We start from the raw sequence: 17493 nt of genomic DNA, 5'->3' as shown, positions 1-17493 counted from the left end.
ACAATTAGCCCATGATTATATTCTGCTTATTAGAGAATACGTGAAACATAATTCCCAATTATCTTTGGAAGCAAAAAACTGATGATGGACCAATGCACACAGATTAAGACTTACTTGGTAAATTAATTGACTATCACAAATTAAAATGATTACTGATATGCACACGCTAATAAAATTTGGTTAAAGTGTTGAGTTTTTTGAAGAGATGACAAAAGATTGATGAAAGTAGTGAGGTCTGTATGGACTACAGCAATGTGTTTGACAAGGTTCTACATGGTAGACTGGTTAGCAAGGTTAAATCTCATGGAATCAAGGGGAAGTTAGCCAATTGGATACAAAATTGGCTTGCAGGTAGGAGACAGAGCATGATGGTGGAGGGCTTTTTGCCGAGCTGGAGTCATGTGACCAGCTGTATATTGCAAGGCTTGGAGTTGGGTCCATTGCCTTTCATCATTCATCTACAGGATTTGGATGTGAGTACAGGAGACATGCTTAGGTTTGCAGATGACACCAAAATAAGTAGTGTAGTGGACAATAAAGAAGGTTCAGGTTGAAAAAGAGTACAACAGGACCTTAAACAGACAGACCAATTTGCTAAGGAGTGGCAGGTGGAGTTTAATTTAGAAAAATGTGAGGTGCTGCATTTTGCAAAGGCAGATCAGGACAGGACTTACACAGCCGATGGTAGGTCCCTGGGGAGTGTTGCCAACAAAGACAAGCTGGGCTGCAGTTGTGTAGTCCCTTGAAAGTGGAGTCTTTGATATACAGGGTAGTGAAGAAGGTGTTTGACAGACTTGCCTTCACCATTCAGTGCATTGAGAAGTGGAGTCCGGTTGTCATGTTGCGGCTGTACTGATATCAGTGAGGCCAGATTTAGAATACTGCATTCAATTCTGGTCTCCCTGCTATAGAACGATGTTATTAAACTTGAAAATGTTCAAAAGAGATTTACAGGGACGTTGCCAAGCTTTGAGGGTTTGAGCTATAGGAAGAGGCTGAATATGCTGGCGCTTTTTTCCCTGGAGCGTCAGAGGCTGAAGGGTGACCTGATAGAAGTTTATAAAATGATGAGCAACATAGGAAGTGCGAATAGCCAAATTCTTTTTGTCAGGGTAGGAGAGTCCAAAACTAGAGAGCATAAGTTTAAGGTGAGAGGGGAAAGATTTAAAACAGATCTGTGGGGCAACTTTTTCATGCAGAGGGTGATGCGTGTACAGAATTAGCTGCTTGAGGCAGTGATGGAGGCTGGTACAATTACAACATCTTAAAGGCATAGGCATGGAGATATGAATAGGAAGGGTTTACAGTGATATGGGCCAAATGCTAGCAAATGAGACTAGGTCAGTTTAGGATACCTGGTCGACATGGACAAGTTGGACTGAAGGTCTGTTTCTGAGCTATATAACTTATGACTGTACAAGTAAAAAGACACAGAATGTTCGTAAATAGCACAACGCAGCATTTTTTAAAAAAGATATGATCGGTTCACTTGACCTTAATATAGCCTTTTCAGAACAATGTTTTCTGCATTACTTGACAAGTAAGAGGTTCTTCGTCTGGTTTATCTTTCTTTCTTGTAGACCTTCAAATGAACTCACGATTGGTCATGGAGGTGAAGTTCTCTGTGATGAAATGTCTCAAACATTCACTCTATTGATCCATCTGAAAAATGGGCATTCAGGCCATGCTATGGAAATGTATCCAGATATCCCTTCAAGAGATGAGAGAGATAGAATAGTGAAAACAAAGGATTCTAGAGGAGTTACATAGTATTGGTGGTCTAGGTGATAATACAACACACTGGACATTTTTGTGTTAGTTGACTCATCTATACAATTGTAGTTAATTTGTTCCAAGCAAGTATTGCATGGCAAATTTAGTTTTTTTGAGGCTATCGTTAACAAGGCTAATAAGGGAGAATTATGGATGTTACCCTGCATTTATAATGGCTTCCAAAAGACATTTGGTAACATTCCACATACAAGATTATGAGCAAAAATAAGTGTGCCTGTAATTGGTAGTAGCCTATTGACTTGAGTTGGAAACCAATTGGGAGGCAGTAAGAAGGGACTGTTTAATAGGGGGGATCTGTACCAGGGCTTCAATTTTTCGCTATATTTTTATTATATGGATAAAAGATGCTTTTAGCTTGTTTGCAGATGACAATAAATTAGGATTAAAAGTAAAGAATGAAAACAGGAAATTGCAAATGAATGGAGATGGATTAAGCAACTGTGTAAAACAGTGGCATGTGAATGTGAATGTGAATAGGTGTGAGACCATCCACACTGGCCTCAAGAAAGATAAACCGGGTTACTCCCTATGTGTGGAAAACTAGAGAATGCAGATGAGCAGAGATTTGTGAATATCAAAGTGGTTAAAATGTAAAATGAATCAGATAAGCCGTTTTCTTTTGTTGAACAAAGTTGAAATTACAACAAGATCATGCAAGAGTAAAATCAGAAACGAAGGGATGAATCAAACGAATGTCTGGTTAAATGTGAGTTGAATTGAGCTTTTTTGGAGGAATTCTCACTACAAGGCCCAGTGAGGTTTCTTGCTGTGCCTTACCAAACTCACCTCACTAATCACCTGTCCCTCAGTATGGTATCCCTCGCACCCAACTCTCTCCCCATCTTATTACATGCTGTACGTAGAACAATTTGCCATTCACCAGTCACCTGCCAAAAGACAAGCATTTTTGGCAGCTGCGCAATTTTTGAAAGGCTTCTGTGGACCTGGATGAGTATTTGGAGCCGCCCTGCTTGTTGCTGGACAGAATCTGAACATGTCAGAGAGGGAGAAGATGGCACTGCAGTTCTCTGAGAGGCACCTGGAGATTCTGGTGGAGGTGCTGGTGTAAAGGAGGAGTATTCTCTTCTCTGAGACCGGTAGAAGAGGTCACACCACCATATCTTGGCAGACTCGTATGAGACTGCCATGCAGTCAGTACCATTTCAATGATGCAGATGAACAGCTAGCAATGCCTGATCAGTGAAGGTCAATGACTCTCTGCCTATCAGGGTGAGTGCCACAATCTTCTTTCTGCTATCTCATATTCTAGCTCTGCTAATGCATCAGCTCCCACTAAGGTTCATTCTCTGCTATGCTCATTATTGCTTGCAATATCTTCCCTCACTCACTGTTAAGCCCCTAAGCTCCCACTCCCTGACTGTGCATTGTCTCCTCACTCCCTCGGAACACTGTACCACCTTTCTTCACCTGTGCCAACAGCTATGCTGCCTACCTGCTGCTCACTCAGTTCCTCTTTTTCTGCCATTTCAGGAGAATTTAGCTTACAAAGGGCAGGAAGGACCCAGCCAGGGGGAGAGATGCCCTGTATTAGATCCCTAGGCCCCTAAGAAAAGAGAATCCTGCTCTTGCAGAAGAAGCCAGGCACATCCAGTCTTCATTCCACTACAACTCTCCCAGTAACCCTGTTGTTGGTCTTGTTCCTTATGCACCACTTTTAACCGCTCACTGCAACATCTCTCATTTGATTGTTTCACAGGTGCCACCAGAATAACCACCACCTCTGTGGAGGAAGAGCCGGATTCACCAGAATCTACCTCCTTGGTCTCTGAGGGTGTGAGTACTGGCGCCTCTGAGGAAGCTTCGGCATTGCTGTGTCCTGTACTTCCCTCAGCAAGAATGTTAGCCTTCAGAAGTTTGGGAGCACACTCTGGTGGTTACCTCAAATCGAAAGCCCCACAGCTATCCAAAGAGAAGAGGACCCCAGGCGCTGGTGCTTGGTGGCTGTGATGTGAGCAAGCAACTGCTGAGAACTAGGCAGGAGAGGAGCCTGTGGCATCGCCAGTCAGGACCTTTGTCCACATACACAGGGAGGAACAGGGGCAGCAGCCAGCGACATGAGAGACTTTGGCCTTCATTGCCCAGAGGCTGCAGCAGTGCAACAACTCAAGAGACCATCTGACCTCCCCCATGGACAGGTTGGCACCTGTCATGAGGAGCCAGGCCTAGCACTGTCTGATTCTGCTAGAGAGGCACGCAAACCTGCATCCCATCATCCTCAGGACCTAAAGCAAGATGACAGAGATGGGGAACTGTCACGTCCTCCAGGTGCCCTTTCCTCATGAGGAGATAAGGCACCCAGCCAGAGCAGGAAACACAAGGGCCTCTGATGTCTCTTCTTCTGAGAGGACACGCCACAGGTCACTGTGGTCTCCGCTCCCAGCCTGCCTCTCCCTCTCTGACCCTGGGAATTTCAAGACGAAGACGTTTCTCTTGCCTCTGGATGCCTGGGTCATCCAGACGCAAACACCACAGGGTCACCTGATCAAACTTCCAAGCCTAATGGGTCCTACAGTCGGCCGAGCTCCTACTCCGGTAACAGTGGATCCTGGGACTACACTGAAAACCAGCAGGAAGGAAAAAGCAAGAAAATAAAGGAATAATCTCATGTTTACTACTTGAGCAAATTGGCTTAGGGTAAATAAGATTTAAAAGGCAAATGCAGGGATCAAGAATGTGGGAGAAATGGATTCTGATTCCTGGGCCACTGGCACCAGTAATAGGGAAAGGGGTAGCAGTTCCAATGGGACAAGTTTAATTTGAACCTTGCCGCAACCTGTATGCTGGTAATCATAAAGCTAGAATTGTAGAAAGTGCTTTCAGTTAATTGAGGGGAGGGTTCAATTGAAGAAAAGTTTAAACAATCAAAGAGAAACGGCAACACAGAAGTGCACCATAATGAACAACAGTCAAAGTGTGACAGGGAGGGGCAGAAAATATAAACAGAAGAGCACAGCAAAACGTAGAACCAGTGTAAATAATAATGGTAAAATGTCAAATACTTAAGGCTGTATATCTCAATGCACACAGTCATTGTAACAAGAGAGAGGATAGAAAAAGTAGAAATAAATCATATGACTTGTTAGCGATGATGGAGAAGTGGTACAACACGTTAAAGAGTGAGAACAAGATTCAAGGGTCTTCAAAGTTTCGATAAAAATTGGAAGAAAGGAAAAGTAGGATAGGTAGCTTTGTTGATAAAGGAAGGTATTGATCCAGTACTGAGTAATGACATCAGTGCAGTTGATCATATCAAATCAGTTTGTGCAAAAATCAGAAATAACGAGGGAAAGATGTCCCAGTTTGAGTTGTTTATAGGCCACCAAAGAGTTGCCTTGCTGTAGACAAAGTATATATCAGGAAATACTGGAGGCATATAAAAAGGGCAGTACGATTATGAAGGGTGATTTTAATCATATCGATTTGAAAAACCAGATTACAAGATAACCAATGGAAGATAGCTTTGTCGAGTGCATTTCAGGATTGTTTCTTAGAACAATGTATTGCAGAACCTATCCAGGAACAGGTTATTTTCAATGTAGAGAAGTATGATAAGGTAGAATTAATAAGAGATCTGGTAGTTAGGGATCCTCTAGAGTAGTGATCACAATATAGTAGAATCCCAATGTCAGTCTCAAGGGTAGCTACTAGTCTCAAACCAGAATCCTCAACTTAATAAGAACAATTACAGAGATATGATGAAAAAGCTGACTGAAGCATGCTGGGAAAATCGACTAAAGGGAAGGTCAGTAGGTGAGCAGCGGCAGTCATTTTGGTAGATATTTTATAATGCTCAGCAAAAATTTATTCCGGTCAAAAAGAAGGCCTCAATGAAAAGGATCAACCACCTGTGGCTAACATTGGCAGTCCTAAGCCACAAAAAGCAGTGAAAATGAGCAGTAAGCTAAAGGAATGGAATTCTTTAAAGAAGTTGGCAGCAGATGATGAAAAAGCCCATGAAAAGGATTAAAATTGACTATGAAACTAAATTAGGAACAAATTAGGGGGGAACGCAATGACCTAGTGGTATTATAACTGGACTGTTAATTAGAGACCCGGACAATGTCCTGGGGACCTGGGTTCGAATCCCACCATGGCAGATGGTGGAATTTGAATTCAATAAATATCTGGAATTAAGGATCTAATGATGACCGTGAATCCATTGTCGATTGTCAGAAAAACCCAACTGGTTCACTAATGCTCTTTAGGGAAGAAACTGCCATCCTTACCTGGCCTACATGTGACTCCAGACCCACAATAATGTGATTGATTCTTAACTGCCTTCTGGGCAATTAGGGAAGGGCAATAAATGCTGCCTAGCCAGTGGTGCTGTCATCCTGTGAATGAATAAAGGATATATAAACAAACAACAAGAGCTTCTATGGGTAGATACAGAGAGGAGCTAAAAAGTGTGCAAAACCCTTGGAGGCTGCGACAGGGGAATTGATAACGGGCAACAAGGAAATAGCAGCTAAATTAAACCAATGTATAGTATTGGTATTTGTGGTGGAGGATACTGTAAATATCCAAACATAACAGAGAAGCAAGATGCTAATGAGAGAGAAGATTTTGTAACAGCCTATTCGTGAAGGACAAAGTATTTGATAATGGAACTGAAGGAAGACAAATTTCCAGGACCTGATGGCCTGAATGCAAGGATTTTAAAGGAAGTGGCTGCTATTGAAGTATTCCAGATCTTGTGGATTTGAGGTGTGTCCAGTGGATTGGAATGACCAATGTGATACTCTTGTGCCAGAAGGGAAAGCATGAAACTGTATAGGTCAGGTTTTGATTTGATCTCATTTATTATTATTGTCACATATACCAAGATACAGTGAAAAAGTATTGTATTCCATGCTAACCAGACAAATCATACTTTGCATGACTACATTGGGGTAATAGAACAGAATGTAGAATATAGTGTTGCATCTACAGAGAGGTGCAGAGAAAGATTAAGTCTAATAAAGAAGAGGTCCTTTCATAAGTCTGATAACAGTGGGAAAGAGCCGTTCTTAAATGTGTTGGTAGTTAAGTGAACATTCAGTTAACCTAACGTCGATCATTGAAAAAATACTAGAGGCCATTATTAAGAAAGAAATAGCAGGTCATTTCGAAAAGTTTGACACTGTCAAACAGAGGGAAATTTGTTCTATGAATGGGAAACTATGTTTGGCAAATTTTCTAGAGTTCTTTGACGATATAACAAGCAGTGCTGATATCGTGTATTTGGATTTCTGGAAGGCATTCTGGAGTGTATTACATAAAGGTTTATTGCAAAGTATAGGAGCTCACAGTGGTCAAGGTACCGTATTAAAATAGATTGAGGATTGGCTAACACGATAAAGATAGATTTGGGATTAATGGGGGTTTTGCAGGTTGGACAGTCATAATTAGTTTGGGGCGGCATAGTGGCTCAGTGGTTAGCACTGCTGCTTCATAGTGCCAGGGATCTAGGCTTGATTCCATTCTTGGGCAACTGTCTATGTGGAGTTTGGACATTCTCACTGTGTCTGCATGGATTTCCTCTGGGCACTCCAGTTTCTTCCGACATCCAAAGATGTACAAGTTGGGTGGATTAGCCATGGAAAACGTAGGGTCACGGGGTAGGTTAGAGGAGCTGGGTCCGGGTGGGATGCTCTTTGGATTGTCAGGGTGAACTTGATGGGCTGGATAACCTGTTTCCATTCTGTTGGGATTCTATGTTTGTTTAATGGAATGCAATGAGATTCGGTCATCGGGTCTGAAATATCTATTATCCTTTTTAACCATTTGGAGGCAGAGTGTAATGTGTCCAAATTTTCTGATAATACTAAAATAACTGGAAAGGCATTAGATGTTAAGGACATAAGAATCTGCAAGGCAAAAGTTTGACAGATGGAGTCTAATGTCAGAAATTGTGAGGTCATATGCTTAGGATGAATTAAAAGATAGACCACTATTTAAATGCAATGGCCCATAAGATTTAGGAATAGAAATAGGCTATTTGGCCCATTGAGTCTGCTCTGCTGTTCAGTCATGGCTATTATGTTTCTCAAACACATTTTCTTGCCTTCTCCCCAGAATTCTTGATCCCTTCTTCAATCTGCTATTTAAATACACTCCATGATTTGGTTTCCACAGTCTTCTGTGGCAGTGAGTTCCACAGATTCACCGCCATTCGGCTGAGGAAATTCCTCCTTATCTCAGTTCTAGAGGGTTATCCCTTCATTCTGAGACTGTGCTCTTGGGTCCTAGTCTCTCCTACTAGTGGAAACACCTTTTCCATGTCTACTCTATCCAAACCTATCAATATTCTGTAAGTTTCAATGGGATCCCTCTTTCTCTTTCTAGATTCCATTGAATACAGACACAGAGTCCTCAACTGCTCCTGTCGTGAAAAGCCCTTCATTCTTGGGATCATTCTTGTACACCTTCACTGGACCTCGTCCAAGGCCAGCACATTCCTTCCCTCGATAGAGGGCCCAAAACTGTGCATATGAATCCATTTGTCGTCTGACTAGAGTCTTATGCAGCCTCAGCAGTGTATCTCTGCTCTTGTATTCTTGCCCTTTTGAAACAAATGCTGACATTGCATTTGCCTTCCTAACCACCAACTGAACATGTATGGTAATTTTAGCAGTCCGAGTTCAGGATTATCTGAACTTCCTTTTGTGCTTCAGATTTCCAAAGCTGTTCTTTGTTTAGAAAATAGTCTACACCTCTATTCTTCCAACCAAAATTATAACCTTACGCTTTCCCACATGGTAAACCATCTGCCATTTCTTTGCCCACTGTCCTAACCTTTCCAAGTCCTTCTACAGCCTCCACACTTCCTCAACACTATCTATCCTTCCACCTATCTCTGTGTCATCTGCAAACATAGCAACAATGCCCTCAGTTCCTTTGTCCAAATCATTAATGTATAATGTGAATAGCTATGGTCCCACCTTGACCCTGCAGAACTCAACTAATCACCAGCTGCCATCCTGAAAAAGATGCTTTTAATCTTTCATCCATGCCAGTATCTTGTCACTAACACCATGGGCTCTCGTCTTACTTGGTAGCCTCCTGTGTGGCGCCTTGTCAAAGGCCTTCTGGAAATCCATGTTCCATCGATCATGTTCTCTGGTTGTTCGTTGTCTAACTTGCTCATTGCCTCCTCAAAGAATTCTAAAGATTTGTCAGGCATGACCTCCCCTTGATGACGCCATGCTGACTCAGCCCAATTATACAATACACGTCCAAGTACTTGTAATCTCTCCTTAGTAATGAACTCTAAAATCTTGCCAGCAACCAAGGTCAGACTAACCATCAATAATTTCCCACCTTTTTCCTCCCTCCTCTTTTATATGACTAATGTAACACCCCTGTTTTACAGTCCTCTGAGACCCTCCCTGACTTCAATGATTCCTGAAAGATCACTACCAAAGCCTCTACAATTTCCTCAGCTATCTCCTTCAGAACTCTGGGGTGTAGTCCATCTGGTCTGGGTGATTTATCTGCCTTCAGGCCTTTCAGTTTCCCAGCACTACCTCTGCAGTAATAACCACTACATTTACCTCTGCCCCTTGATTCTCTTCAAGGTCTGGTATGCAGTTGGTGTCTTCCACTGTGAAAACTGATGAAAGCGCTTATTCAGTTCCTCTGCCATTTCTTTGTTTGCCATCACTAATTCTCCAGCCTAATTTTCCAATGGCCCAATGTTCACTCTTACCTCTTATACTTTATACATATCTAAAAAAACTCTTGCAGTCTTCTTTTTGTATTACTAGTGAGCATACTTTTTTTGGTTGTTCTCTGCTGATTTTTAAAGGCTTCCCAATCCTTTGGCATCTACTGATCATCAATGCATTGTATGCTTTGTCTTTTATTTTTATGCTGCTCTTGACTTCCCTTGTCAGCCATGGTTGCCTTGTCCTTCCCATTGTATGTTTCTTTTTCCTTGGGATGAATTTCTGCTGGGCCTCCTGAATCACCCCCAGAAACTCCTGCTCAGCCCCACTTCCAATCAATTCAAGCCAGTTCCTCTCTCATGTCTTTGTGGTTGTCTTTATTCATTTATAATACTGTTACATTTGATTCAAACTTCTCTTTCTCAAACTGCAGGGTGAATTCTATTGCGTTATGGCCATTGTCCCCTTAAGCTTCACTTTAAGCTTCCTAATCAAATATACCCCATTACATATCAACTAGTCCAGAGTTACCTGTTCCATAGTGGGCTCTACTGCAAGTTGTTCCGAAAATCTTGTAGCCATTTCATAAATTCCTATTTTACCAACCTGATTTTCTCAGTCCATTTGTATACTGAAGTCTCCTATGATCATTGTAATAATATCCTTCTTACCTGCCCTTTCTATCTCCTGACTTATTTTCTTCCCCACATTCTGACTACTGCCTCCTGAAAGAATTCTAAAGATTTGTCAGGCATGACCTCCTTTGATGAAGCCATGCTGACTCAGCCCTATTATACCTGTACATTTCCCAGACTGCATTAATTTTACCTTTCTCGACTGGCTGCTATCGAACCAGAGGGCTGACTGTAACCCATTCCCTAGCCTGCAGAAGCTTGGACCCTCTGAATGAATCACCCTGACTGGATGGCTGACCGTGGCCAATCCTCTGGACTGGGAGCAGAGACTGTCCTTGATGTACTGTGCTGGGAGCCCCTGCCCAATGGGTATCTCCACAGACTTTGGTAAAGACTACTCCCCCAAGACGTTGAGACATTGCTGCCTGCTTGCTGCACACGCTAGCACATAGTCAAGGTGTGAGATTGACTTACGACACTGCTGTACACTAATATATGTGTCTCTTTGACTGAGGACTGTTGACTAGAAAGGCAAGCTGCCTGTATGTGCGGCTGTGCTAACTGGCAAGGCAAGGCATGGATGTTGCAAACATGCAAGTAGATGCTTAGAGGGCAAATGTTAACAAAGGCAGAGAAAAGTGCTAGGCACGAACCAAGTACCTGTTCATACAGTGCCCCTGCTGTAGCCTTTCATTGCCAGTTGCTCATGTATCCTACAAAGTGAGCCTGTGTTTTCTAAGTGGCCAGAAAGTGGATCAGAGAGGTGCCATGATGGTCATGAGAGGCTATCAAATGTCGGATGCCCATATCCCTCAACATGGGGTATATGTGATTAGTGCCCATGGATTGTGCCTTGAGATGCTGGCTCATGCTGAACAACATGGAGGGTGTTCAGAGAAGGCAGTGAGCTGAAGTTGCCAGATGACCATTTTGACTTCCATTTCAAGATTTCTCAATGAGCAGTTTGTTCAGCACATTTGGGGTAAGATAGGAAGCTGAATATTAATAAGTGAGTTGGAGCATTAATAAGGTATTTAACAAGCAATAATCCTTCTGACTTGGCAACTCCCCACTAGTTGGGGGGAAATTTGCCTCATCGCTCAGTAAAACATAAGAGAGAGTGAATTATTCCCACTGTTGGGGTGAGCCTTTTGCCTGATTCCTCGTCTGACTCTGCCATAAATTTCACCAACGCCCATACTGCTCAGACCCCTTTAAGATTCCACAAGCAATTAAGTTTTTAAAAAATATACCTGGGGGCTAGTTGAGCTGCTACTTGTGGCTTCACACAAGGGTTAATAGAGATTTAGGACTCTCTCACAAAAGCTCCCGATACTGCAGCCATCAGAGTTTTCAACTATAGATTTTTGTTTGTTAACATATCCAGGGAAATGGAGCTGTGATTCAGAACCATTATGATCTAATTGGATGAGGGGGCAGACTGATGGCCTACTCTTGCACTGAAGAAGGGGCTACGCTCCAAAAGCTTGCATTTTCAAATAAACCCGTTGGACTGTAACCTAGTGTCATGTGATTTTTGACCTTGTCCACCCCAGTCCAAAACCGGCATCTCCACTTCATGCGGGCAACTGAAGAAAAAGTTAAGTGAACACTGCAAGAAAGTTGAAGGCTCTGACGTTTCAATACTATGACAGCTCATACTTTAATTAATTCATGAATCCTTTTTGTAGTTCCAAGGATCAGGTTTATAAGGCAATTCTATAATAATGTGTTAAAGGAATTATCGATGTAAAGTATAGTGGCTTAGAAATTAGATCATGATAAATTGGTCTATTGATAGTGACAATGAGCTGTAAACATAAATCATTGCTGGGAGACAGCTTGCTGGTCACAGTGGGGAGCAAGATTTTGAAGGATGCTGCCTTATGGTAGATTTGTGTGGGGAGGGAATGGTCTAATTATGAGAGGGACAAACACAGGGTATCTGCAGCCCACAATTTTAAATTGAAGATGTGATAAGCACTTTTCTTTCTAGCTTCACACTCAAGTTTTTATTTTTGTATTGTATGACTGGAAGCTCCATTTTCTGAAGACCATTTGTTTTCATCTGAAAACAACTGACGGCAGTACATGTGGTACTCTCAATTGGTAATCTTTTACGAAAGGGTCCGAAAAGGGTTTTCAGCCCTCTATTAGTATGGGCCCAATGGCAGTCTCAAGTGGGTGCCCTTGACAGGAGTAGGACGTCATTATCAATATTACTTGCAAAACATTCCCCTTGCAGATGGATCACACACATCCACTACTCCAAATGGAATCCTTTGCTTCCCATTTTTGTTGATAATTATGTTGCATAATTATGTGATCAAAGGTTAGCCAAATTTGTTTTAGATAGCATCATAGAGTCATGGGGATATACATGGAAACAGACCCTTCAAAACAACTTGTCCATGCCAGCCAGATATTCTAAACAAAACTAGTCCCATTTGCCAGTGTTTAGCCTATATCCCTCTAAACCATTCCTATTCATATACCCATTCAGCTGCCTTTTAAATGTTGTAATTGTACCAGCCTCCAGTTCTTCCTCTGGCAGCTCATTCCATACAGGGACCACCCTCAGTATGAAAATGTTGCCCCTTAGATTCTTTTAAAGCATACCAAACACCTTCCTCACTATCCTACCTACCTGAGAGTCCACTTTCAAGGAACTACGAACCTGGACTCCAAGGTCTCTTTGTTCAGCTACACTCTCCAGGACCTTACCATCAAGTGTACAACTCCTGCACTGATTTACCCTTCCAAAATGCAGCACCTCTTGTTTATCAAACTCCTTCTGCCACTCCTCGGCCCATCTGGTCAAAATCCTGTTGCACTCTGAGGTAACCTTCTTCACTGTCTGCTGCACCTCCAATTTTGGTCTCATCTGCAAGCTCACCAACCATACCTTCTATGTTCACATCCAAATCATTTATATATGACAAAAAGCAGTGGACCCAGCACCAATCCTTGTCACAGGCCTCCAGCCTGAAAAGCAATCCTTCACCATCACCCTCTGTCTTCTACCTTTGAGCCAGTTCTGTATCCAAATAGCTCCCTGAACTCCATATGATCTAACCTTGCTAACCAGTCTACTGTGAGGAACCTTGTCGAATGCCTTAATGAAGTCCGTATAGATTACATCAACTACTCTGCCCTCACCAAACCTCTTTGTTACTTCTTCAAAAAACTGAATCAAGTTAGTGAGATACAATTTCCCACACACAAAGTCATGACCACTATCCTAGTCAGTCCAGGCCTTTCTAAATGCATGTAAATACTGTCCCTCAGGATCCCCTCTAACAACTTGCTACTACTGATGTCAGGCTCACCGGCCTATAGTTCCCTGGCTTTTCCTTGCCACCTTTCTTAGGTAATGGCACAACATTAGTCAACCTCCAGTCTTCTGGCACCTCATCTGTGCCTTTGATGATACAAATATCTCATCAAGGAGCACAGCAATCACTTCGTAGTTTCCTACAGAGTTCTGTGGTACACCTGACCAGATCCTGGGGATTTACCCACTTTTATGCGTTTTAAGGCATTCAAAGCCTCCTACGCTGTAATATGGGCATTTTTCAGGAAGTTGCTATTTATTTCTCCACATTCTCTTTCTTCCATATTCTTCTCCACAGTAAATACTGATGCAAATACTCAATTAGTATCTTCACCGATCTCCTGTAGGTGGTCTGGCTGATCTTTAAGGGGCTCTATTCTCTCCATAGTTAGTCTTTTGTCCCTAATGTATTGTAGAATCCCTTTGGATTCTCCTTAATCCTATTTGCTAAAGCTGTTTTATCTGTACTGTTTTTAAGTAAATCAATGTAATTTCTCATCTATGTCAATTTATGCTAAAGTTCCAGGATTAAGAAAAGATTTGCTCCTATTTAAATGGAAAAGTTAAGTGTCTTACTTTGTTCCTTTTGATAGAGAACAGAGAGTGACTGGGCTGCTTGTTTTCATCCTCATTGGCTTATCACTCTGTTTGGCTCCAATTCTTAAGGTGATAATTCCACAACACTTATATTTAAATTTATAAATCTTGTTAATTACGAATTTTGATAGTGTTTTTGAAAAAAGCAATCATTGATTAATTTCTGCTGCCTCTTAGTATATCCCATTGCCAGTCCTGTTTGGAATCTTTCTGTATATGGGCGTGTCCGCTCTCAGCAGTGTTCAGGTAAGCAGATTTGCTTTTTGATTCTAGACATCATTTTTGTCTCCAATGGAAAATGTAACTTCGCATTATGCTGCTTTTTTTGTAATAAAAACTAAAAACCCCCCAAAGACTTGCACATGTAATTTATCACTTACTGAAACATTGAATGGATTTTGCAGTACCAAGGGGGCGAGAGAGTTGGGGGGGATGAACACCAGGGAGGTGGGATGGATGCTAAGGCAGTGTGTTGTGCCCACTATCTATCTGTGCCCATTGCCATTTTACCAGTGGCAGGGAGTGTGTCTCTTCTGTAGGGTTAATTCAGGTCATTTAAGTAATTTATGGGGTTACTGGATGAGTCATCCAGATGCATGATCCACGAGAGACATAAATTCAAACCCCACTTAGATTGCTGGGGAATTTAAATTCTATTAAATAAATCTGGAATTAAAAAAGCTAGAGTCGATAATGATTATGAAGCGACTGAATTCTTGAAAATATCCATCCATGTCGCTGAACCCCCTCGCATGGCAAAGTTCCATTCTCTCTTTGAATGGCCTGTACGTGTGTGACTTAATTGAGCTGCGAGATATATTCAAGCAAGTGGTTCACCACCATATTCTAAAACAAATAAAAAGTAGCAACAAACGCTAATGTTGCCTATGATATCCACATCCCATGAAGATAATAAAGAAAAAGATGGGCTGAAAAATGGAGATGCTGTGTTCAATGAGAGTTGTGGAGAGGGAATTTTTCACCAATGATAAAGGAAATGGGTGTAATTTATCGATGTACAGAGGACAGAGAGGATGGTAGGAAAAACAAATGTTGGAAATGGGACTACATTGAACAGTTAATGCAAAGGGAGAAGGAAAAGTTTTGTGTGTAAACATTTTGCCTGCAACTTAAAGTAAGATTTTTAGGTTTTCTTCCTTTCTTGAAATTCCACTGACTTTAACTCTCAGGATCTTTGCAGTATTAGTTTCCAATTGATTGGCAAAATGTATGTGTTAGTAACTGTGGATATCTGGCTTCAGAGTCTGAAGTGCATTTGATTGGTCTAAGACAAAAATGCCAGTTATTGACACAATAACAAAATAGGGCAGACTGATAGCCATGTGGAATGGCATGGGGATTCATGCAGAATCAGGGAGACTGTGCTTTCCTGGATGACTGGGGCGTTGCCTGTGGAATGTGGAACATGTACAAGTGGGACGGTCTGCACCCAGACCAACATCCTTGTGGGTAAGTTTGCTGGTGCTGTTGGGAGGATGCGTGTGTCCAAGAATGAGGCTGATTCTGAAGGGCAGTCCACGGTAAGTCTGATGGTGGGATGAAACTTGTTAATTTCATTGTATAGTCATTTCAAAGATTCCTTGCTGTGAGTCTAAGGGAAGAAAATGTCATCAGTGTATTTGATGTACAGCGTTGGTCGGAGGTCCTGCACAGCAAAGAAGTCTTGCTCGAATTTGTGCATGAAAATGTTGGTGTTATTGGGATGCACATTTGGTCCCCATGGCTGTTCTATGTGTCTAGGTGAAGAACTGGTTGTCAAAGGTGAAGACGTTGTGGTTGAGTATGAAGTGGATGACTTGTAGGATGGCGTCTGGAAATTGGCAGTTGTTGGTATTATGAGGCTGTTGCAATGATACCATCATTGTGGGGGATGCTGGTGTAGAGTGCCAAAACGTCCATTGTGACAAGGAATGTTCCTGGTTCAGCCAGTCCGTGGGTGCTGAGTTTCTGTAAGAAGTCTGTACAAGCAGTGTCACAACAGAAGCTGAGGGTTCCCTGGATAATGGGTTTCAAGATGCCCTCAACATAGCCAGAGAGGTTCTCACACAGGGTCCCATTGCCTGACATGATGGGACGTCCAGGTGTGTTGGCTAGGATGCAGATTCTTTGAAATGATTTGAGGTAACCTTTTTACACCGACATGTGAAAGGTCCAACAAGGAATTATGCAATGTTAGACTTAGGGAAACAAAGCCAATCCAATGGTCAAGATGGCAGTGGGGCCTTATTTAAGTGAAAGTGACCACAACAAAGGGTTTTGGATTGAGACAAGGCAGATTTTTTTGAAAAATAGGATAGGATAGGACCAAAGTTGACTGGGAACAGCTACTTGTGGGTAAATCCACAGCTGAACAATGTGGGGTGTGTTCAAAAAAGGAATTGGGTAAAGTACAGACCCAACATGTTCCCTCCATTCCCAGATGGAGGGGCACCCACTGAGAGCTACACCGTTGCCTTTGCTGATGACCCTATAACCCACCCTTTCTCTCCCATGCTGTGATAGGTCTTGTACCAGCAGCTACCACCACCTCACACATGATGTTGCAATGCATAGAAACATCAGCCTTTGTTGTCAGTAGCTCTTGGCAGGCATGACCTCTGTCACTGGTGTCTTTGATCCCAGTGAAGGTCTCTCATTGTGTGAGTCTTTCATAATGTGGCTGGCCTTCCTTCAGGCAAAACTCCTGTCACCTCCATTAAACACTGCCCTGAATGTATGGAGTGGATGGATGTGATCTAACACTTGGCAGAAACATAGAGTACTCATCCCTCCAAAGCAAGCAAAGGCCTTACCTATTTGTGCTTTCAGAACTGAATTTTAAATGTATGCCCAGATTCCTGTTAGTGCCCTTTAAATGATCATCATTAGTAAGTAAGAATAGTAAAGTTAAACTAAACTGAAAATTGCAGTTCATTCTGCAGCAGTGAATTGATCTTGTCTACACTCAACTTCATTTTAAAATATTTATCAATGTGATGATGTGTTTTTTACATAGTTTTAACAGTGTTTTGAAAAAAAGAGGGTGTAACTTTTAACTCTCATGGAATATTTGTATGAAGCAAACTTCAGGATAGGGCTTCCTTTACCCTTCATTTATTTTCACTCCCCTCCCACATCCTACTCCAGCCCCGGACATTTTATTTAATACTTTATTTTTGTTTTTGTTTCACTTTGTAAAACTCTGTATTCTTTAACTCAAGAAACCAGGCAACAAAACTATTTCCAGATCTTGGGTAGTGCATCTGGTCATTTGATAGTCTGTAAGATGTCCGGAAATGCTGAGTTGCCAAGTTCCACTTCAGTGGAAATTGCCAGGCCTCCACTCAGCACAGTTGAGATAGGAAAGCCAGAACATGATCATTGTGGTGCAAGCTGTAGTTTAAGGGTTTAACAGCTGTCATGCTAATAGTTAGAATTCACCATCACAAGGTCAGATGATGCT

General features: G+C 42.0%; 1 protein-coding gene across 1 annotated transcript in view; it reads left to right on the top strand.

Moving 5' to 3' along the window:
- Window positions 1-17493, top strand: part of LOC125458382 (electrogenic sodium bicarbonate cotransporter 1-like) — a 111896-nt gene that overhangs the window by 63689 nt on the left and 30714 nt on the right. Inside the window, exons 17-18 of the mRNA XM_059650690.1 lie at window positions 14027-14099; window positions 14208-14276. Coding sequence (XP_059506673.1) covers window positions 14027-14099; window positions 14208-14276 — 142 coding nt within the window. The remainder of the gene's footprint in view (window positions 1-14026; window positions 14100-14207; window positions 14277-17493) is intronic.

Source organism: Stegostoma tigrinum, chromosome 13 (genome assembly GCF_030684315.1).
Source record: "Stegostoma tigrinum isolate sSteTig4 chromosome 13, sSteTig4.hap1, whole genome shotgun sequence".
Classification (NCBI taxonomy): Eukaryota; Metazoa; Chordata; class Chondrichthyes; order Orectolobiformes; family Stegostomatidae; genus Stegostoma; species Stegostoma tigrinum.
Note: the sequence above shows the minus strand (reverse complement) of the source record. Positions and strands in the feature narration are given on the sequence as shown.